The 19271-nt window shown below is 41.1% G+C and overlaps 1 protein-coding gene across 1 annotated transcript in view; it reads right to left on the minus strand.

The window, feature by feature from the left end:
• The window catches only part of KIF6 (kinesin family member 6), a 260796-nt gene that overhangs the window by 13658 nt on the left and 227867 nt on the right, over window positions 1-19271 (minus strand). Inside the window, exons 17-19 of the mRNA XM_058835346.1 lie at window positions 7776-7857; window positions 6663-6800; window positions 5077-5169 (exon numbers count right to left, since the gene is read on the minus strand). Of these exons, the coding sequence (XP_058691329.1) occupies window positions 5077-5169; window positions 6663-6800; window positions 7776-7857 (313 nt within the window). The remainder of the gene's footprint in view (window positions 1-5076; window positions 5170-6662; window positions 6801-7775; window positions 7858-19271) is intronic.

The following is a 19271-nucleotide window of genomic DNA, read 5'->3' on the forward strand; positions in this document are numbered from 1 at the left end:
TGGAAACCTACCCTGTGCCTCATGCCACTGCCCGGAACACCATCCTGGGACTTGAAAAGCAGGTCCTTTGGAGGCACGGCACCCCTGAGAGGATTGAGTCAGACAATGGGACTCATTTCAAGAACAGCCTTATAAACAGCTGGGCTAGGGAACATGGCATTGAGTGGGTGTATCATATCCCCTACCATGCACCCGCTGCTGGAAAAGTTGAACGGTGCAATGGCCTGCTTAAAACCAGCTTGAAGGCACTGGGTGGGGGAACTTTCAAGAGCTGGGAGATTAGTTTAGCAAAAGCCACATGGTTAGTGAACACCCGAGGTTCCACTAACCGAGCAGGCCCAGCCCAATCTGAGCCCTTTAGAACGACAGATGGAGATAAGGTTCCAGTGGTACATATGAGAGGTATGCTGGGAAAAACTGTTTGGGTTAATTCTGCCTCCAGCAAAGACAATCCAATCCGTGGGGTTGTCTTTGCTCAAGGACCGGGTTGCACTTGGTGGGTGATGCAAAAAGATGGAGAGACCCGGTGCATACCCCAAGGGGACCTGGTTTTAGGGTGAGCTACCCATAACACTGTGCTTGTATCTGTATCTGCATGTACATATGTATATAGTTAAAGTAGTATGTGTTAGTGTATAATTTAAATGTTTAATATTTGATGTAACATTTTGGTATGGGAAAAAATTCGGGGTGGATAGTGTTGAGGGTTAGGTGGGAATTTTTACCCATTATGTGCTGGGACAACCTAACTACCGGTACTTAGGGGTGCTCACAAAAGACAAAGAGTGGCCGGGCCCAGGGTGGCGGGGGAAGGGGGCAGAAAAAGGAGGGTGGGGACAGTTTTTAGCTGGCTTTTTCCTCGGCTTCGGGGAAGAAGGACGTTTGTGCGCTGGGTCGCGGAGCTGCTTCTTCTCCTTCTCCCCTCTTGGTTGGTGGCCTCGCACCCCCTGTCCTGCCAGGCATCGCCGTAGAGCTGCTGATACACCTCATCCACCAGCCCAGGATCTCAGCTCATCCCTGCTGATCCACCTCATCCACCAGCCCAGGATCTCAGCTCGTCCCTGCTGTTCCAGCTGACTGTTTCCTCGGAGCCCTGCAGGAGCACCGGGACTAACTGCCCGAGGGGTTTGTGAAAACAAAGCCTCTCCTCCATCCCGTCTCAGCCGAGAAAGCTGTTCCGGGGTCCCTGGTTCTGTTTTCTTGTTATTGCTGTAGTTATTGTTTGTTTGTTTACCTGGTTATACTAGTAAAGAACTGTTACTCCTGTACCCAGATCTCTGCCTGAGAGCCCCCTTAATTTCAAAATTATAATAATTCGGAGGGAGGGGGTCTACATTCTTTCATCCCAAGGGAGGCTCCTGCTCTCCCTAGCAGACACCTGTCTTCTAGAACCAAGACATGATGTTATTCCCAGATTATGTTTTCATCATTATATAACACTGAAGAAAATTGGCAGGAATGAAAAATTATTAGACAGAATATGCTGTAAAATATGTAAACATTGACCTTGTTTCACACAATATTAATGTACGGAGTAATTGTTACAATCCAGATTTTAAAAAATCTGATGCTCAAAATCATCAGACAACATGAAGGGTTATTTGAAAATGTCTCCAAGTGAATTCAAAGTGCCAGGAAGATTTTGAATAAGAAATATAACATCCAAGGAGTCTGAGGTTGAACATATCCTGGAGCTTGCTGGAGTAGGAAAAATGAGATGCAGTAAAAGGAAATGAGTGAGGCTAAGAAAGATCTGACTGACATAAAAAAGAATGCATTCCTTCTGAGAGGAGGGAAAAAATCCAATATTTTTATAATAATTGAGTAATTTTCTAATATTTATATGATTCAAAGGGAATACAAGAACTGTTCAACACTACTGAAACTAAATGTTCAGTGAGAGAAACAATTTGAATAGACATGGATCTGATAAATTCCTTAAATGAAAGTCATTATGGGAGAGACGGCATGAGGAAGAACGAAAGGCTGTGCTTGAATTCTGAATGTGTGGAGCACACATGGAGCGCTGACCCTGACATGCATTTTCAGACTTGCAAATTTGACAGGAATCCATTATGAGACAAACATATATACCATATGAGTTGCAGGCAGCACTACAACATTGCAGACCTCATTGACTGAGGCAGAAATGGTCACTATTCAGCTCTTTTATTAACCTAGACTCATTTCACCGCTTTAACAATTCCACCATTTTTTTCAAGTGAAAAAAAAGAGACATCTTTGCCATGAATCAAGTGCCTTTCAGGTGTGTGTATCCTTTTTAAGTCTCAAAAGGATTACCAGCCTCCCTTCTCTGTTATTTTAGTTATAAATTAACTTAAAATTTGAGCCTTCCCAAGGCTTAGTTTTCTCTGGAAACATGACTAAGGTGTGTCAAACAATAACAGCCCACACAAATCATGCACTAGAAGGTGATCAAAAACTTTGTTCAAACACATATAAAGATTAGAAATATATCTGTGTCTTTTGCATGCAGAGTTACATAATTTATTATTTCTAGCCTGAAGATTATATTTACATTCATTCCCATTCAGGAGTTTGCCTGAATGGTTTTACTGCATATTTACTCTGTCAACAGCAGTCTTAGAATTTAGCCTACTAAGTTTTAGATCTTACATCTATTGAACACACCTATAAACTTAATTTCATCTTGGAAACACCACATTATATCAAACATAATTTATGTCAGCTTTTGCTTTGGTGGCTGGTTATTCTGCTGGGTGAAAATAGCAATATAATTCCAAAGTAGGAGATGGTTGATTTTTAGGCAGGTTAGAAAAAAAAGAGCCAATTTGTATCTCAGGACTATGTGAAAGTAGCACCTTTAGCCTGGACTCATTCTGCACAATTATGGGAAGTGGTAAGTAAAGTTTCTCTGTCAACTGGGGCCAATGAAATAATTGGGAAATAAATATTCTACTATTTTGTCCTTTTAAAGTCTGTGAAATTTGAAAACATTACTCTATAAAATGTTATTGACTCAGGTAGGGGAAAAAGTAAATTTTCATGCACAGTGGGATATTAAGCCTGCAGCTCCTGCCTCAGAAAAAGCAGAAATAGCATGTCTACTTCCATATACATGCCACTAGAAATGTACCTGAGTAAAATATGTTTAAATAGCCTAACATAAAATAAGATCAAGTAGGAAGGAAAAAATGCTTGACTTCTAAAGATTATTGCAAGAATATTGATAGAGATGGGGAAATAAAACTACATTCATCCCAACTCCCTATACAATTTTAGTTCCAGAAGATAAAGATTCTGTGTCTGTGATATTTATGCAAGGATCATCCAGTCAGCCTCAGTCAATATGACCATTACCTAGACACAGAGAAACTCTTTGCTGTAAAGAACATGTGCTTTTTGCACGAAATCACGTGTACAGGACTCTGAAGCAAGCTTGGCAGCTGAAAGCAACCATGCACCTTTTCCCATTCTAGTCAAAATGCCAGATGGACTTTTCTTAGACTTGTCCTCCAGTAACAAACATGAACTGTAAAGGCATTTGATACAAAATCTTAAAAAAAACATAAAGAAACCAGTTATGCAATTTTGTTTCTGAGATAGGGTAAAGAAAAGAGGAGATTCACCACTGCTGAAGGCCAGTCTCTCATTTCACTGGAAAGTGCCTGAGCATTACCATTATGTTTAGTTCTAGAATTTTTAATTGGATTGCAAAAAGTATTGCTCTCCTGAGCGATGCATCAGCACAGCAACAGAAATTGGTTGTTCCCAAAATCAGCGGAACAGAGAGGTTGTGAAAGAGGCGCTTAGTTCAAAGTACAGTACAAAGTTAAAGAAAGTGACAGTCATGGATTTCTTGAACTAATTTGGCCGAATTTGTGCTAAGCTAGACCAAAAAGGCTCTCATGTTCTGTTCCATCAGCTTCTCTCTGGGACAAGTAACCTTCAGCCTGAGACCAGAAATGAATAGCATGGATTCAGCCTAAAACCTGCAAAAAATTTGCAAAGTGATTACTGCCTAAAACTAGAGAGGACACAGAATAAGAACCAAAGCAAAGCAGAGAAGGCTGAAGTTTGTTTTCATGAGTTTGAGAGAACTGAAAATGTCTTCTCAGAAGACTTTAGAGGACTATGACTATCTTTTTCTGTACTGATTATGGAACATTTACTACAGATACATAAGAGTGTAACATAAAACAGAAGCTATTTTACAGTTTTAAGAAAATTCACTATTCATTATTTAATGGCATGTAGGATATATTATGTTTGCTGAAAAGCAGGAAACATCATTTATGTTGATTACTGTTATAAAAATGTAGGTAAAGCCACTCATCAGAGAAATATAATTGCATAATGAGAAGGAGGAGAGAGAGGCAGAAAAAGAGAGCAAGAGAAAGGTGGGGAGGGAAAGAGGAAGAAGGAGGGAGAAAGGAAGAGGGAAGGGTAGAGAACATCTCCATTTATTGTCCTTGAATATGGGAACCTGCAGGGTCAGGTATGTGGTTTCTTGCACCCTACTTTCCCTGATGGCTATGAACAGCCTATTACTGCAAATTTAAATTAGAGGTTTTGAAATCAGAGGTCACTGTTGATGCAACAACCAAGATGATCACATTTTTCTCCTATAGAAGACACATCAGCACCTTACAATATCAAATACAATATCATTGTGGAATAATATGCTGCATAAATGTAGTACCATGGCATTTTTCAGTAGCAAGTCTATCTAGTATATATATGAAAAAAATTTAAATTTTTTTTTTTTGGTTTGATGTCCCCTGCATACATCCCAAAGGAGATATAGTCTCCTCATACAGCAAAATTGACTGATAACAGGCTTGCCTTTCTTAGCTGTCATGGGGCCCCTAAAGAAAGGTTTCCAAGTTTCCAAGACCAACAAATCAAAAGAACCGAGATCCTACTTTCAATAGGACTTCCAAATAACTGAATAACATTTCATTTTCTACACAATCATTATTTCTGTTGTAACTGAAAATACAATGTTTCAGTGCAATATTTGCAAAAGCATTTTGGACATCTGCACTTCTACTAAAACTGCATTTTCTCCCATGTAAGGAAGGAACAATTTACCTGATAGGTGATAGATGCTGCAAGGATCTGATAAACTGTGGATAAACAGTGGCAGTATTTGGTGAAGTAACCATCTCTGGCTTTTCCTGCTGGGTTTAGATTGATAAACAAAATTAGGAGAATAAGATTTTTTAAAAGTGCTTCATATTGGCCTATAAATTTCAGCAATAACAAGGTAAACAATGACTCATTCAGAAAACAGAGTCTAAATCACACAGTATTTTCTCCACTTGCACAAACAAAGTCTTCTGAACAAAGAGAAAAGTATTTAGGATTAGTTCAAGTATTTTTAAGCTCAAGATACAGGTTTTTAATATGTAACAGCATATATTCACTGATTTCAGTTTCTTAGGGAGCTCAGATGTATAGATAGGTCAAGATCTAAGAAATCAATCCCAATTACATTTTCCAGTTTTCTAATCTTCTACTGATGAATCATGAGAGGTTGAATCCTGAAACTCTCCCTTTAATGAATAGAGAAAAATGTGCTGCAATGGATTCAAGAATATTACTTGCAGTGCTTTGAAAAACCTTAATATTTAGACAGGAGGGTGACTAAAATGTCATCCACTTTGCCAGTAATATGGTTAGGGATTTTAACTGGAAAAGTATTTGGTAATGCTAACTTTCAGTTAAGCTACTTAGGTGGCACTGTATGGATAACTAAATTCCCCATGTTACATTCTGTATTTATTTTAGGCTGTTTTCTTGAAAATACAGTTAAAATTTATATTCACAAGAATTAACCAAAATATAGACGAAAACTTTCTTTGTTTATAACAACTTGTCCTCAAGGAGTAAATCTTCTCTTCCAGTTAATAACAAATTATATGGAATGGACTGCATCCAGCATTTATTTTCACAAGGCTGATGTACATTTCATGACAGAGCTTTGTTGTGACTTGCAATGTAGTGACATTGCAAGTCATTAAAAAAGTGTCAGAAGGGAAGCCCAAGAAAGCTAGGTTGTTTCAATAAAGTGCAGTTTTGAGACTGACTGTGTTATCAACTTCTAATGCACTGCTTAAAATGACAGTTCTTTAGTTCATTTTTACACAAGTCATTGCATTAGAGCACTCTCTGCTTAAAACACTGGTGGACTTCAGCTAGAGAATGAGGAAACACTGTGCTGGGAGCTGCTGACCCTCTGGGAGCCTAGGGAAGCTGAAAGGTTACAGGAGTCTTTGTGAGCAAAGGAAGCTAAAAAGTAACTATATTTGCTACAAAAAAACCTGATTAAATCATTGTTTTGCTAGCAGTAAAAAAGATTATTTTTTGCAACCTGATAATGTTCCTTCAGAGTTGTTGGCATTTTGGGCCCATTCTTCCCTATTAAACAAGTTGTTTGGGAGAACGTAAAAATGGAAAATAGAGCAGGAAAAAATGCATTTGTCTAATTTTTACAGCTTCACACAAGTATAATTCACATTACCTTTGTCCAATTTACATTGGCATAAGCACGGGTGAACCAGACCCTGAATCCCATCCTTCATACTCCTTTCCATCCAGTCAATTAACCGTTTCTTTTAGAAATTATTGAAGATGTTATATTTACATGAAATGGAAGAAATACAAAATGATTTCATACCTGGATTTTTTTTGCCTCTGCAGACCACCAGACTTCAAAATCTTTTTGCACCTTCATCTTCAATTTTTCCATTAGAAGCTGCAGGTGCTCAATCTCTACCTTCAGGCCTTTGAAGCAGCTGTACACTCTTTTATAGCTAATGTGAGAAGAAGAAAGTGCATGACAAATTTTCCAAGGTATATCTGAACAAAGGTTAATCCTACTTAGAACAGTTAGAAATTTAAACTATAAAATAATGTATAATAATCAGAGATGCAGAGAACACAGATGGTAGAAGGAAACAACTCGTATTTTATGAAAACTTCATAGGACAGTAAGTGCAAGAAACTTTTTCCAACAAACTTTTATTTCATAAAGAAGCTAGTGAAATTCAAGTAGGATCAACATTGATTAACAGTTAAAATACAGGTTAAATCAACTATGAAAATGATTTATTTTGAATTCTCAGCATGATACCATTAATAAATAACTGGTATCTTGGATTCAGATAGGACCTGAGACTGGTTCCCCTGTCAGATGGAAGCTTCATTACCCTCTTAGCTATTAGACAGCTGGAGGTTTACCAGGAGTATGAAAGAGCCAGAAGTTTCCTCAGAGATTGTGAATAACATAAATGCTAACGAAATACTTCATACTGATATCCTTGCATCTATTTTTTTTTACCCTCCTGGCAACAGTGACAGTAGAGCAAGGATCTGTTAACCAATGTGTATTCTGCATATTATTTACACTTAGTGAGTTCTGTATGAACTAAAGGTTTTCTTTAGGTCAAGAAAGGCAGGACTTTTCTGAATCAGCCAAAAGGCTCACAATACATTTGGATTCAAACAACAAGTTGTAAATATCCTCAGGGAGGACATTAAGCTTTTTTTATTTATTTTTAACCTTTATCTCAAGCATAAATTTTCCTCTCTCATCTACTGTGGCACCAATAGACAGAACAACAGCATATACACAAATTTAAAAACTATTGGTGAACCACAGAGCTGATATTTTTAAAATGTCAGAGAAAACCCTGAGGGTAGCTGTCTGTGCAGAATTGTAACTGGAATATACTATCAGTATAAGTTATCTTCTGAAGGATAGTAGAAATCTAAGGCAGAATGAATACCTTTTTTTTTCTTCTTCAATTTGCATTCGAAGATTCTCTTCTACTAGATCAAATCCTAGTTCTTCAGAACGATTTGAAACAGCTATAGGATAAAGGATCACATTTAAGCAATGACTATACAGTGTCCAAAGATGCAAATTCTAATTAGAAAATAACCTAGCTTTTAAGAGGTAGTTAATGGAATGGGGGTCATTAACCATTTCTCTCTTCTGGAAATGTTTCTTCGAATTCCTTATTTAGGCCTTACTTAGTAGATGACATAATCAATAACTAGTGATTTGAATCAAATTGCTTATAATTGGGGTTTTTTTCATCATGGAAGACTGGAACATTAGTTTTGGATATAAATAAAAGCAAGTTAAACATTCATATTTGGCATAAAACACTATCCAATGCATTCAACCACTTTTTGCAACAGTTTTGGCAACAAAAAAGACCAGAAGCTGTTGCAAAAAGAAGAGACAGCAGTAGCTCCTGAAAGAGAGATTAACTTTGAAAAGCAATAAATTCAGATATTAGTATAAATAAGGAAAATATCCTGAAATTATGCGAGAAAATTTTCAAGGTAAAGGAGAACTTAGGAAATACCTTAAGAGTAGCCTAAGTTAGCCTAAGGAAGCAGCTTATGATTTCCCTATCCTGTAACAGAGCTAGTTAATATGCTTGTTCTGAGACATGATAAAACAGTCTTTCCATCATGGTTTATATCTTCAGTGGTGAAAGGAAATGCAAAGTTACCTACTAATGTTACAACAGTTGCTGTTTCTGGGATGAATGAGAAGAGTTTTAGGTTCCCAAGAAAACATGCTTGACCTTTTTAATGAAAGAAAAATGAAAAAAAAACCCAAGATTTGCTGTACAATACATGCAGGTTTCCATCCCAACTCTTATTTCGGCCAAGTAAATAAAATCTATGTCAGTCTGCCACAAGGCCTGAGGCGCAGACCCTCTCTTCAAGGAGAGGAATTCTATCTGGAACAAGAGGGCAGCAATGGCCCTACTCTTTCTGTCACCACACCAGCTGAAACCATTAATCTTTTGTAGTAGCATCCTGTAACTTAATATAGATGAAGTTGAAAAGCATTTTATTGCATTACTTAGCTCAAGCATATTAATACAGACAGTCAAGGTGGACAAAGCCCATGCACAAGTCTCATTTCATACACTGAAAAGCCTTGCTGCATGTGATTACAAAGAAGGATAGGGTGAATACATTTGTGGTGGGGAGGGTACCCTTAAAAGATAAAAATGTAAATTGCTTGAAATGTTAAAGTGAGCAAACAAAACAGGAGGCAGAAGAGATGCTACAACAGTGACATTGTATAACAAGTTACACCTCAACACAACATATAGTAGAAAGGTCATAATAACCATGCCAGAAACTTCAAGGAAAGGAACAAACCTTTCCATGAATAGAAAGGATGAGGATTTTCTGATTTGTCACATCCCCAAGAGAAGGCATAATGTGGGAAAGCACAGAGTTAGAGATGGAACTTGTCCGGAGACACTCATTGCAGAACTCCTGAGGCTTCATGCTTTTCTGAACTTCATGAACACACAGCAGCCAGGCTTGAGGGAAATGTGCTCTTGTGGAACAGACTGAAATGATCTAGGGAGTTACTGGCTCCCAAGTGAGCCATGCCCACAGACCATGTGAGAATTCTTACTATGTTTCCATGAATATTCCAGCCAGACCTGGAGTGAGCAAATTTTAGGTTAAAGGGGACTGACTCTCCTGAGCACACTGAAGTGCATTTGTCCTATTTGCACAATCTGTGACCAAGGCAGAGCCAGCAAAAAGGTATCAATGGGTTGTATTGCCACAAGGAATGCAAAATTCTCCCATGATGTGACAACTGTATGTTACCTGGGCGCTAGCTCCACTGGGAAAACAAAACCCACAGTGTCTTATCTATCATTACCTAGATGATATTCTGGTAACAGGAGAACACACAGATGTTGTACACCTGGTATCTGCCTTACAGCAACAGTTGCAAACAACCGGCCTTCAAATTGCCTCTGAAAAAGTTCAACAACAGGCCCCATGGAAATATTTGGGAATGCTTATCACTGAAGCCCAAATTCAGCCCCCAAAATTAATTATTTGTATGGAAATTCAGACTTCAATGGATGTTCAAAAGTTAATTGGGGACATACAGTGGATTCCTAGCACTTGTGGTACAACTAAAGAAGACATTGGGCCTCTAATGATAGTAAAAGATTTTAAAATCATAGAAAATTCAGGGAGTTAGAAAGAAAGTTAGGCTTGGCAAGCCCTGGGAAATTGTTAAAGGCAGGGCCTGGGAAATGTTAGGTCTTGTGCTTGCTAAGATCATGTGAAACTGTACCTGTGGAGTCAGTATATGATAAATGATATAATTGTTAGATGTGATCAGATATAATTATTGTTTAAAGAATCATGAGAAATTATGTTAAGGGTTTGAGAGAGATCATGAGAAATCCATGCTTAGACAAAATCAATGTATACAATAGAACAATGTAAGTTTAATACTTAATTTGAAAGTTATATAACAATAAAACATGTTCATATGAAAGTTATATAACATAAAAACATGTCCAACTCAAAACCAAGTGGGGTCAGATTTGGGTATGTGCACCCCTGATGCCCAGAGCTCTTTAACAAAGAACCTTCATATAATCATTCCGTGATTATGTGTTCCTGAGTGCTAACACTAATGCCATTATTAAAAGGGGGAAATCAAGCCAATTTGCTGCGAGAACTGAAGGAAAAACAACAGAAGGCTCTGACTCAAATTGCCACTAAATTAGATAATTCCTTTGCAGATCACTGGTCTCCTGCTTTGCCATTGTCTGTGGCTATGCTGAATAAGGAAGCACACATGATGGCTGTACTAATGCAGTGGGACAGCCAGGCTAAACAGCCACTAAAAATCTTGGAGTGGGTGTTCTTACCATGTAATTTGAACAAATCTTTGACCACACAAATGGAGGCTATAGCAAAAATTGTGATCAAGGCACGAAAACGAACATTGGAAATAGCAGGAATGGAACCCCAAAATATTCTGCTCCCATTAACAAAGGATTACTTGCAATTGTCATTGCAGAATTTGGACACCTTACAATGGGCATTGTTGAACTTTCCTTGTCTCATTAGCACTCAATTTCCTCCTCATAAGCTTTTCTCTCTGCAACAGCAGGTGGAAGAATAACCTTGGCTATCAAGACAACCTGTGGAAGGCCTCCCAGATTTTACTAATGTCAGTGGGAAAACCTCTAGAGCAGGCCTTACTTGGTGGGACAAAGGCAAATGGCTTAGGGAAATCCTTGAGGGGCCAGGAAATTCTTTACAGGTTCTTGAGTTGTGTGCTGTTATCAGAGTGTTTGAAAAATGGCCAAATGATCCCATTGTTTTCTCTGATTCTCTCTATGTAGTAAGTATTGTCAAGTGCATGGAGAGAGCATTGCTGAAAGAGATTCAACTGGCAGTTGTGGAAATTCTTTTTGCAACTATGGCAGTTACTTAATTCTTGCAAATAGGATTATTTTATTACCCATATATGGAGTCATTCTGGATTGACAGAAAGCCTGCCCATAGGAAATAAAAAGGCTGACCAACTGGTGACACAAATTTGGGCCTCAGCCTTTCCCAGCATTGATAAGTTTGGACAAGCCAGAAGAGCTCACGAGTTTTTTCACCAAAGTGCAAAAGTTTTACACAAACAATTTGGAATTTTGTTACAGGATGCTCAAGGAATTGTCAAAACTTATCTGCAATGCCAGGACATGATTGGTGGATTGGATCCTGGAACCCTCGCAGTTATGACAAATTGATGTGACTGTGCCTCTTTTGGTCACTTTAAGTGCATTCATGTAACCATAGATGTTTTTTTGCCATGGTTTGGGCTACTTCAATGACAAGTGAAGGGTCTCACTTTGTCATTTGACACTTGTGAGGCTGTTTTGCTGTAATGGATTTGCCTCAGGAAATCAAAACAGATAATGGCCCAGTATATATAGTCCAATGGACCCAATATTTCTTGGCTTATTAGGGAGTGAAGCAAAGCAAAGGTATTCCAGGTAACTCCACAGGACAAGCTATTACTGAAAGGACTGCTTGATAAACAAAAAACAGGGGAGGATGGGCTGAGCCCACAGGATAGAGTGCTGAAAGCAGTTTATGTTATGAATCATCTATGGTTAGTAGGTAATTGTAGTAAACCACCAACAATTACAAATTACTCAGGCTTGCAGCAGGATTCTGAATTGGTATAAGCATTGAACAAAGGTTCGCTTTAAAAATCCTATGACAGGGTTATGGGAAGAACTGGCAGATTTATTAATGTAGGGGAGGGGTTATGTTTGTGTCATTACAGACAAAGGACCCCGATGGATACCAGCAAAATGGGTTTGTCCCTGGCTTGAGAAGGATACTCTGATCCCTGACATTACCAATAAACCAACAATCAGCAGTACCTGAAAACATACATTGCCCTCAGAACTGTGAATGCTTTTGCTGTCCTTAGGTGAGATTAGAATGTGTGAGGTGTGGATCAGATAGGCAGTATGAGTTTAGAGGAGCAAGTTTCCCAGAGTGTATAGAGTGCAGACATCGGCACACCCAAAAGTTCAGTACCTGGGCGGTGTTATCCCAAGTGACAGGAATAACGCTTAGTTGCCCTGAAAACTGTCGAGAAGCATTGAGTTTGAGAATCAAGAGCAATTGAGATAAACTACTCAGTGGTATCATAACAGACTTGGAAAACGCAAGCAAAAAGAGAGGGAGAATAATATCAATATGGGAAAGTATAGAGAGTTTTTTAGCAGAGGGTAGGCATGATATATTAGTAAAAGCCTGTCTGCACAAACCAGCCTCTGGAATAAGTTGCGATAGTAAGGGCTAAAATCCTTGAAACTTGCCTGCAGAAGAGAGAGTAAAGCAAAACAATATTCTTGTGTACAAGGGAAAAAATGTAAACTTGTATGTACTAGCCAATAGTAGCTTGCTCTGCCCGTGGACCCTGTAAAACCCTATAAAAGGTGTGTTAATAATAGAAATAAACAGTGTTCACGTTTACTTCTGTGAAGAGTGGTGAATAGCTGGCGGACTCTCAATATTTGGCGCCCGAACAGGGACACCCTGCGGGCAGAGGGGCTTTGGTGGGTTCACGCACGGTGGGACGGAGCCTTGGACCGAGGTTGGTGGAGCAGATCTGAGCGCAGATAGACGCTGCCTTGGATCGGTACCAGATAGGCGGCTCGCGAATCAACAGGGGCGAGTCGCTGGGGGAGTCCGAGGAGTGAGGGTGCTGTAGAGGGGTCCCGACCTTCCCCGCCACCGTTCACCATTAGCATGGATGTGGAATTTGCAGCAGTGAAAAAACTGCTTCTTAGCATCCTTGTTAAACGAGGCGAAGAAGCCAGGGAAAAGGACCTGGATAAGCTCATTATATGGGCGAAAAATCATGGGCATTTTCCAGTGCCCCCACTGCTTTTTGCGGTCGAAGAATGGACGGATGTTGGAAATCTGATGTGGGAAACAGCAATCACGGGAAAGATTAAAGACGTAATAGCCCTCGGTTCAGTATGGAAAATTGTGTTAAATATCTTAAGGATATGAAGGCAGAATCTTCAGTAGCAGCCGCTGCTTTAGATGCCATGGCGCCGTCCAAGACGGACCTGCTGCAGCCACCTCCTGCCAAGACCGTTAGCCGTTTGAGTGCATTTTTCGGGGTTGGGCATGTCCGGCCAGCAAAGGGGCTCACAGGGAAGTAGTGCAGCACCGTGTTGCAACTTTTAAAATCCCAGGGGTGCTCCTACGTGGCTGCACCCGCGTCAGCGGAGTCCCCTCCGGCTCCGGCCGAGCCAGCGGAGACCTCTCAGACTCTGGCCGCCCCGGCGGAGCCTAGGCCGGAAGTTACCCTGCCGAACGCGGATGTAGAAATGACGGCTCCCTCGGAAGGAGCGGGCGCCAGCTCCAGCCAGGCGGAGCCTGATATGTCAGCAGAAACGAGAGCCACAAAGTGCAAACCAAAGATCTACCCTTCGATGGCATCTACTGTTCACTGGGGAAGACCGCAGGACATCCCTCTCCCCTCAGATGATGATATCTCAATGCACTCCGATGACGGATGGCCTGCAGCAGGAGCAGAGCCAATTGATGACAATGATACATCAAAGAAAGTGCTACTGGAATGGCAACAACAAATAGAGCAGCTCGTGCAACAGCTTCAAGCTCAGATTGAACAAACCCTATGTGTGAATAGAGCACAGCCTCAACAAGAGAAAGCAGCTCTGCAGCAAACACCGAGACAGCGAGCAGAGTCAGTTCAACAATTGCAGGATATGCTGCGTCCTGAACCATCTGCTCCACCTTTGGAAACACTGTCAACACCACAACCTTGTTCTAGCTCTATCACCTTGGAGGAAAAGAACAAAAAGCACAGAGCACAGCAGAGGTGGTCCGGTGTAGGAGACGCTTTCTGGGGTGGACGGTCTGAGACACGGCAAAGATCTCTAAAATTTAGTTAGGTGTTAGAAGTTTATTTCAGGGCGTGGGAGAGAGAGAGAGAGAGAGAGAGAGAGAACGAGAACACTACAAAAGGGGGTAAAATATGAATACATGAGCTCAAGACTTAAGAAGAGAGTGACAGAACAGAAGTGAGAGAGCTGGAGAAAAAGAGCAGCAAGAGTGTAGAAAGAGTGAGGCAAGAGGGCTAAGAGAGCGTAGCAAGAGAGTAGCAAGAGCGAGAGTTCTCTTTTACAATTACTTATATAATCTATACATTTGAATATTCTATTCCTTTACTAACCAATCTAAGTATACTAATACAGTAACATTTGTGTGCGATCTATAGAAATCGCTGTTTGTGCATATTTTTGGTTATCTCAGAGTCCTTCAGACCTTTCCTTATAAGGCTAGGAAGAGGGGTCTCAGCTTAGTTTTATTGTGGGAAAGAATGTGTTCTGGCATACCAGCCCGGTTTCTTTGAATTATTCAAACCGTGCTTTCATTTGTATTTCTTCCTTAGCCTTTCTGGCTAAAGAGTCATATTTATAATTTCTTTCTAATTCTACCTTCCCAACAGTCCGGCATCATTCGAGACGCAATCCTTGAGGGAGAATGGCAAGCAGTAGGGGCAGTTGCTTGTCCCATTTTATATGAACAGCAAAATCCATGTTATGAACAGCACGACTGGAAGATCTTGCAGCAAGCCAAAAAGACAGTTACTGAGCATGGCATTAAATCTGAAGCTGCAAACACTGCATTGGATTGGCTGTTCACCTCTGATGTTAATAGTCCCATAGACAGCCAAAATCTTGCACGTCTGCTTTTAACTCCATCACAGCTTATGGTGTGGGAGAAGGAATGGAAAAGGTTAGCAGTTCTAGAAGCCAATCGACCTTGAGATCAAAATGATGTATTATATGGATTTAATCCTGACATGCTCACCGGTTCAGGAATCTACAGTCATATGGCTGTACAGTTAAACTACCCTCTTGCAATGCATCACTTGTCTGCACAGCTTGCTCGTCAAGCCTTCAATGCTGTGCCTGATTCAAAGCCTCATCCTTCCTTCACAACAGTACGGCAAGGCCTCACAGAACCTGTCGTGGTTTAAAACAGTAACTAAAAAATTAGTTATTTCTTGCTGTGAGATAGGGATTAGAGCAAGAGCAAAACAGGCTTAAAACTTAAAAAGGAATAAAGTCTATTAACAAACTACAAGAATAAGAACACTAGAATAAAATTCCAGAAAACTCTTTTTATTCTCTACTACTCACTATTCTTTTGTTCACATGACAACATAGAGACAAAAACTTTGAAACTTTGGTGGTTAAAACAGTCCTAATTCCTGCTAGAGTCTTTTCATCAGTCTTTGTAGAGAAACAGAAGTCGTCTTCTGTTAATTTATGGAGTTTTCTACAAGAAAGCTATTTCTCTTATAGCTTTCTATTTTTCTGATGCCAGCTGCCCAGAAATCTTGTCATCAGTTCACTCTTCCCATTTCACATCACTCTGAGGTGTGTTATGGGTCAATGAGTCTAGGGATGTTATTTTTAAGGATAAGTTATTCAAAGGCAAAAGTTCTTTTCATCTGTTTCTGTGAGCTTCCCTGGAAACAGTTTTCCCATTAGCTCTCAAGGCCTCAAATCTTCAACTATTACTCTACCTCACTCTGTTTCAGCACCTCACTGTATCACAATTACTCCACTTTTTGCTCAAAATCTAAACTTTGAACACTCCATTCCTCCCTATATACTCTGTCATGAATTAAAAGAGTTTTTTCAAGACCCTATTGTCTATCTTTATAGCTTTTACAGAAAAATATTTCAGCTTATAAAGCATCTCTTTATTCTCTACCTTTTCTGAAGCTCGATTCTTTTCTTTGCTGTCTCTGATAGTTTATAAAGTCTCTTTACATGTTGATTACTCTCCTTTTCTCTCTCTGGATAAAAAGATTAATCTGCAAGTCTCATCTGGGTAATGAAAGGGTTAAAATCTTGCCCAGGCTTTTGTAGATGGTTCTGTGATCTCTGCCAGAGCAGGAGCTGGAGCTGTCTTCGATAGAAAATTCTTCATGGCTGCTCTGGAGAGTGCGGTCGCTGTCTCAGCCTGCTGCAGGTCAAGAGCTTTTTTTTTTCCTTTCTTTACTCGGCAGTCTCTGGTGAATTCTGTCACAGCAAAAATCTGCAGCCAAGCCAGGGACTGGCCTGTCCCGGCCAGAGCCCGGGGCAAGCCCCGCAGGCCCTCATCTCCCGGCCAGGAGCCGCTAGGCTCAGCCCAGCCCCCGCCCGGGCCGCATGGCCTGGGCAGGGAACGGGAGGCCAGCTAGAGCTCTGTTACCTTTCACAGCCAGGAAACAAAGAGACAAAGAAATTCCCAGGCTTAGGTCTTAAGGTGGTGTTCACAGGTTGATTTCACTTTTCAATGGTCAAAACTGCTGTCAGTTCTTAGAAATGACCGATAATTGGTCAGGAGAAAGACTCCCATCAGTCACCAGCAGCTTCAACTTCCTTAGCTCTCAAAACCACCTTTAAGGTAAAGTCACTCCATGACAGAACCGTATCCCCATTTCATCGACCGTCTGTCAGCAGCCCTAAAAGCTCAGAATGACATGACTGAAGAGGCAAAACAGAACATGTTTAAACTGTTAGTTTTTGAGAATGCCAACTCGAAGATAAAGCCTATCCTTGCCACATTCCCAAAGCAAGCAGATGTGGGAGACATGCTAGATATTGCCCTGCGAGTAAATCAGATGCAACAAGGACAGCTAGTGGCCAGTGCCGTTGCAGAAGCCATCAAGCCAACTACAAGTCTACTTGCTCCTGCAGTCAGTAAACTGGGAAGCGGACGTAAACCTTCCACCACATCTCCAGCTATCTGTTATTGATGTGACGACAGAGGGCACTTTCAAAAATCCTGTCGAGTTCCTGTGTGGCGTGACCGATGCCAAATGGACACTCATGCCACTGCTGCATGCCAGCTCGCAAAAAACGTGAACAGGAGCGCGAAGAGCTGCCGCGCGGGGACACAAGTTGCCGGCCCAACTCTATTCAGCAGCTCAACCCACCAGCAAAAAGGGGAAGCCTGGGAATCGATTTGGCAGCATCAGTAGATGTCATTCTCATCGACAGCACCATCCGTAAAATCGCAACTGGAGTTACAAGACCTGTTTATTCTGTTACCAGTGCACTTGGTGCTTTGCTGATTGGGAGATCATCTGCTGGAATTGCAGGACTTATTGTTCTCCCAGGAGTCATTGATGCTGATTATACTGGTGAAATCCAAGTTTGTGCCTACACCTTAGCTCCTCCACTTACAATCAAAAAGGGAACAAGAATTGCTCAATTGGTGTTATTTCAAAAGGTGGCAACTGAGAAAGACATTTTTCGAAGTGCTTCCAGATGCGGAGCCAGAGGATTTGGGTCAACAGGAGACACAGTGGTGAATCTCGTTCAACAAATGAGTCATCGGCCAGTAATTGAAATCACCCTGTGCCACGGATCAAAGCAGCAAAGAGTCACGATGATGCTAGACACAGGAGCTGATGTTACCATTGTCAGCCGAGTTTGGTGGCCAAGAGAATGGCCTCTCCACAGAGCCTTAAGCTCGCTACAAGGTGTAGGAGGATACTCCACACTGCTGAGAAGTGTACACCCAATCCAGTTTTGATTTCCTGAAGGACAGACTACCACCTTATGTCCATACATCATGCCTTTGCCTGGAAGCCTTGGAGGGCTCATTGGTCGAGATGTTCTCAGCCAGCTCGGGGCAACACTAACTCTTCTCAATCAATCGCTTTTTCAGTAGTTGCCACTGCTGACAGGCCGCCAACCCCAAGGATTCAGTGGAAATCTAATGAGCCTGTGTGGGTTGAGCAGTGGCCTCTATCTCAGGAGCGGCTAGCAATTGCGCATGAGCTTGTCAAAGAACAGCTACAAGCAAAGCCTATCCAACCATCGCTCAGCCCCTGGAATAATCCAATTTTTGTCATCCCAAAGAAGTCTGGAAAATGGCAATTGCTGCATGATCTGCGCAAGGTAAATGACCAAATGTGGGCAATGGGAGCATTACAACCAGGGATTCCCTCTCCCACAGTGCTGCCACAAGAATGGCATCTTCTAGTCATATATTTGAAAGACTGTTTCTTCACAATACCCATGCAAAAAGAAGACACAGTGAGATTTGCCTTCACTTTGCCATCAATCAACAAAGAAAATCCGTCTCAGAGATCCTCTCTCATTCCAATTTGTGGAATTTTTCCTTCCACAAGGGATGAAAAATTCTCCAACAATGTGCCAACTGTTTGTGCATTGGGCACTGACACCTGCGCAGGCCAAGCTCTCCCAGACAATTATCTATCACTACATGGATGACATCTTGTTTTGTCAACGCAATCCATTCCAAGATGAAGATCTCACATATATCACCGCCCAGCTTGCAGCAAAAGGCTTGGTGGTTGCCCCAGAAAAAATTCAAAAACAAGCCCCATGGAAGTACCTAGGGTGGATTCTGACATCTTCGTCGGTCCACCCACAAAAATTGGAATTAATCACTGAGATCCACACCCTTAATGAGGCACAAAGGCTTGCTGGAGATCTGCAATGGGTACGATCCATTGCCGGTATCCAAAATGACGAGATAGCACCCTTAATGAGCCTTTTAAAAGGTACAGACCCGCAAACTCCAATTACCCTTTCTGCAAATCAGAAGATCTGTCTCATATATCTAGGGAAGAAACTGCTTTCAACACTAGCAGACAGAAGATTGCCAGATGTGCCTTTAGGACTTCTGATTTGCAACCACTATGTTGCACCATGTGCTATCATATTTCAGTGGCCTGCTTGGCAAAAAGAGAAAGGGGGAGAAGGCCCACCTAAGAGCCGTTGAGGTGCCAAGCAGCCTGCCAAGAAGCTATGGTTAGTGCAATTAGCAAAGAAATGTGCAGAGCCTTTAGCGATCCTTGAGTGGATTTTTATGCCGTATACGCCACCAATGAGTATTTGGCAGAC

Source organism: Poecile atricapillus, chromosome 3, assembly GCF_030490865.1.
Source record: "Poecile atricapillus isolate bPoeAtr1 chromosome 3, bPoeAtr1.hap1, whole genome shotgun sequence".
NCBI lineage: Eukaryota > Metazoa > Chordata > Aves > Passeriformes > Paridae > Poecile > Poecile atricapillus.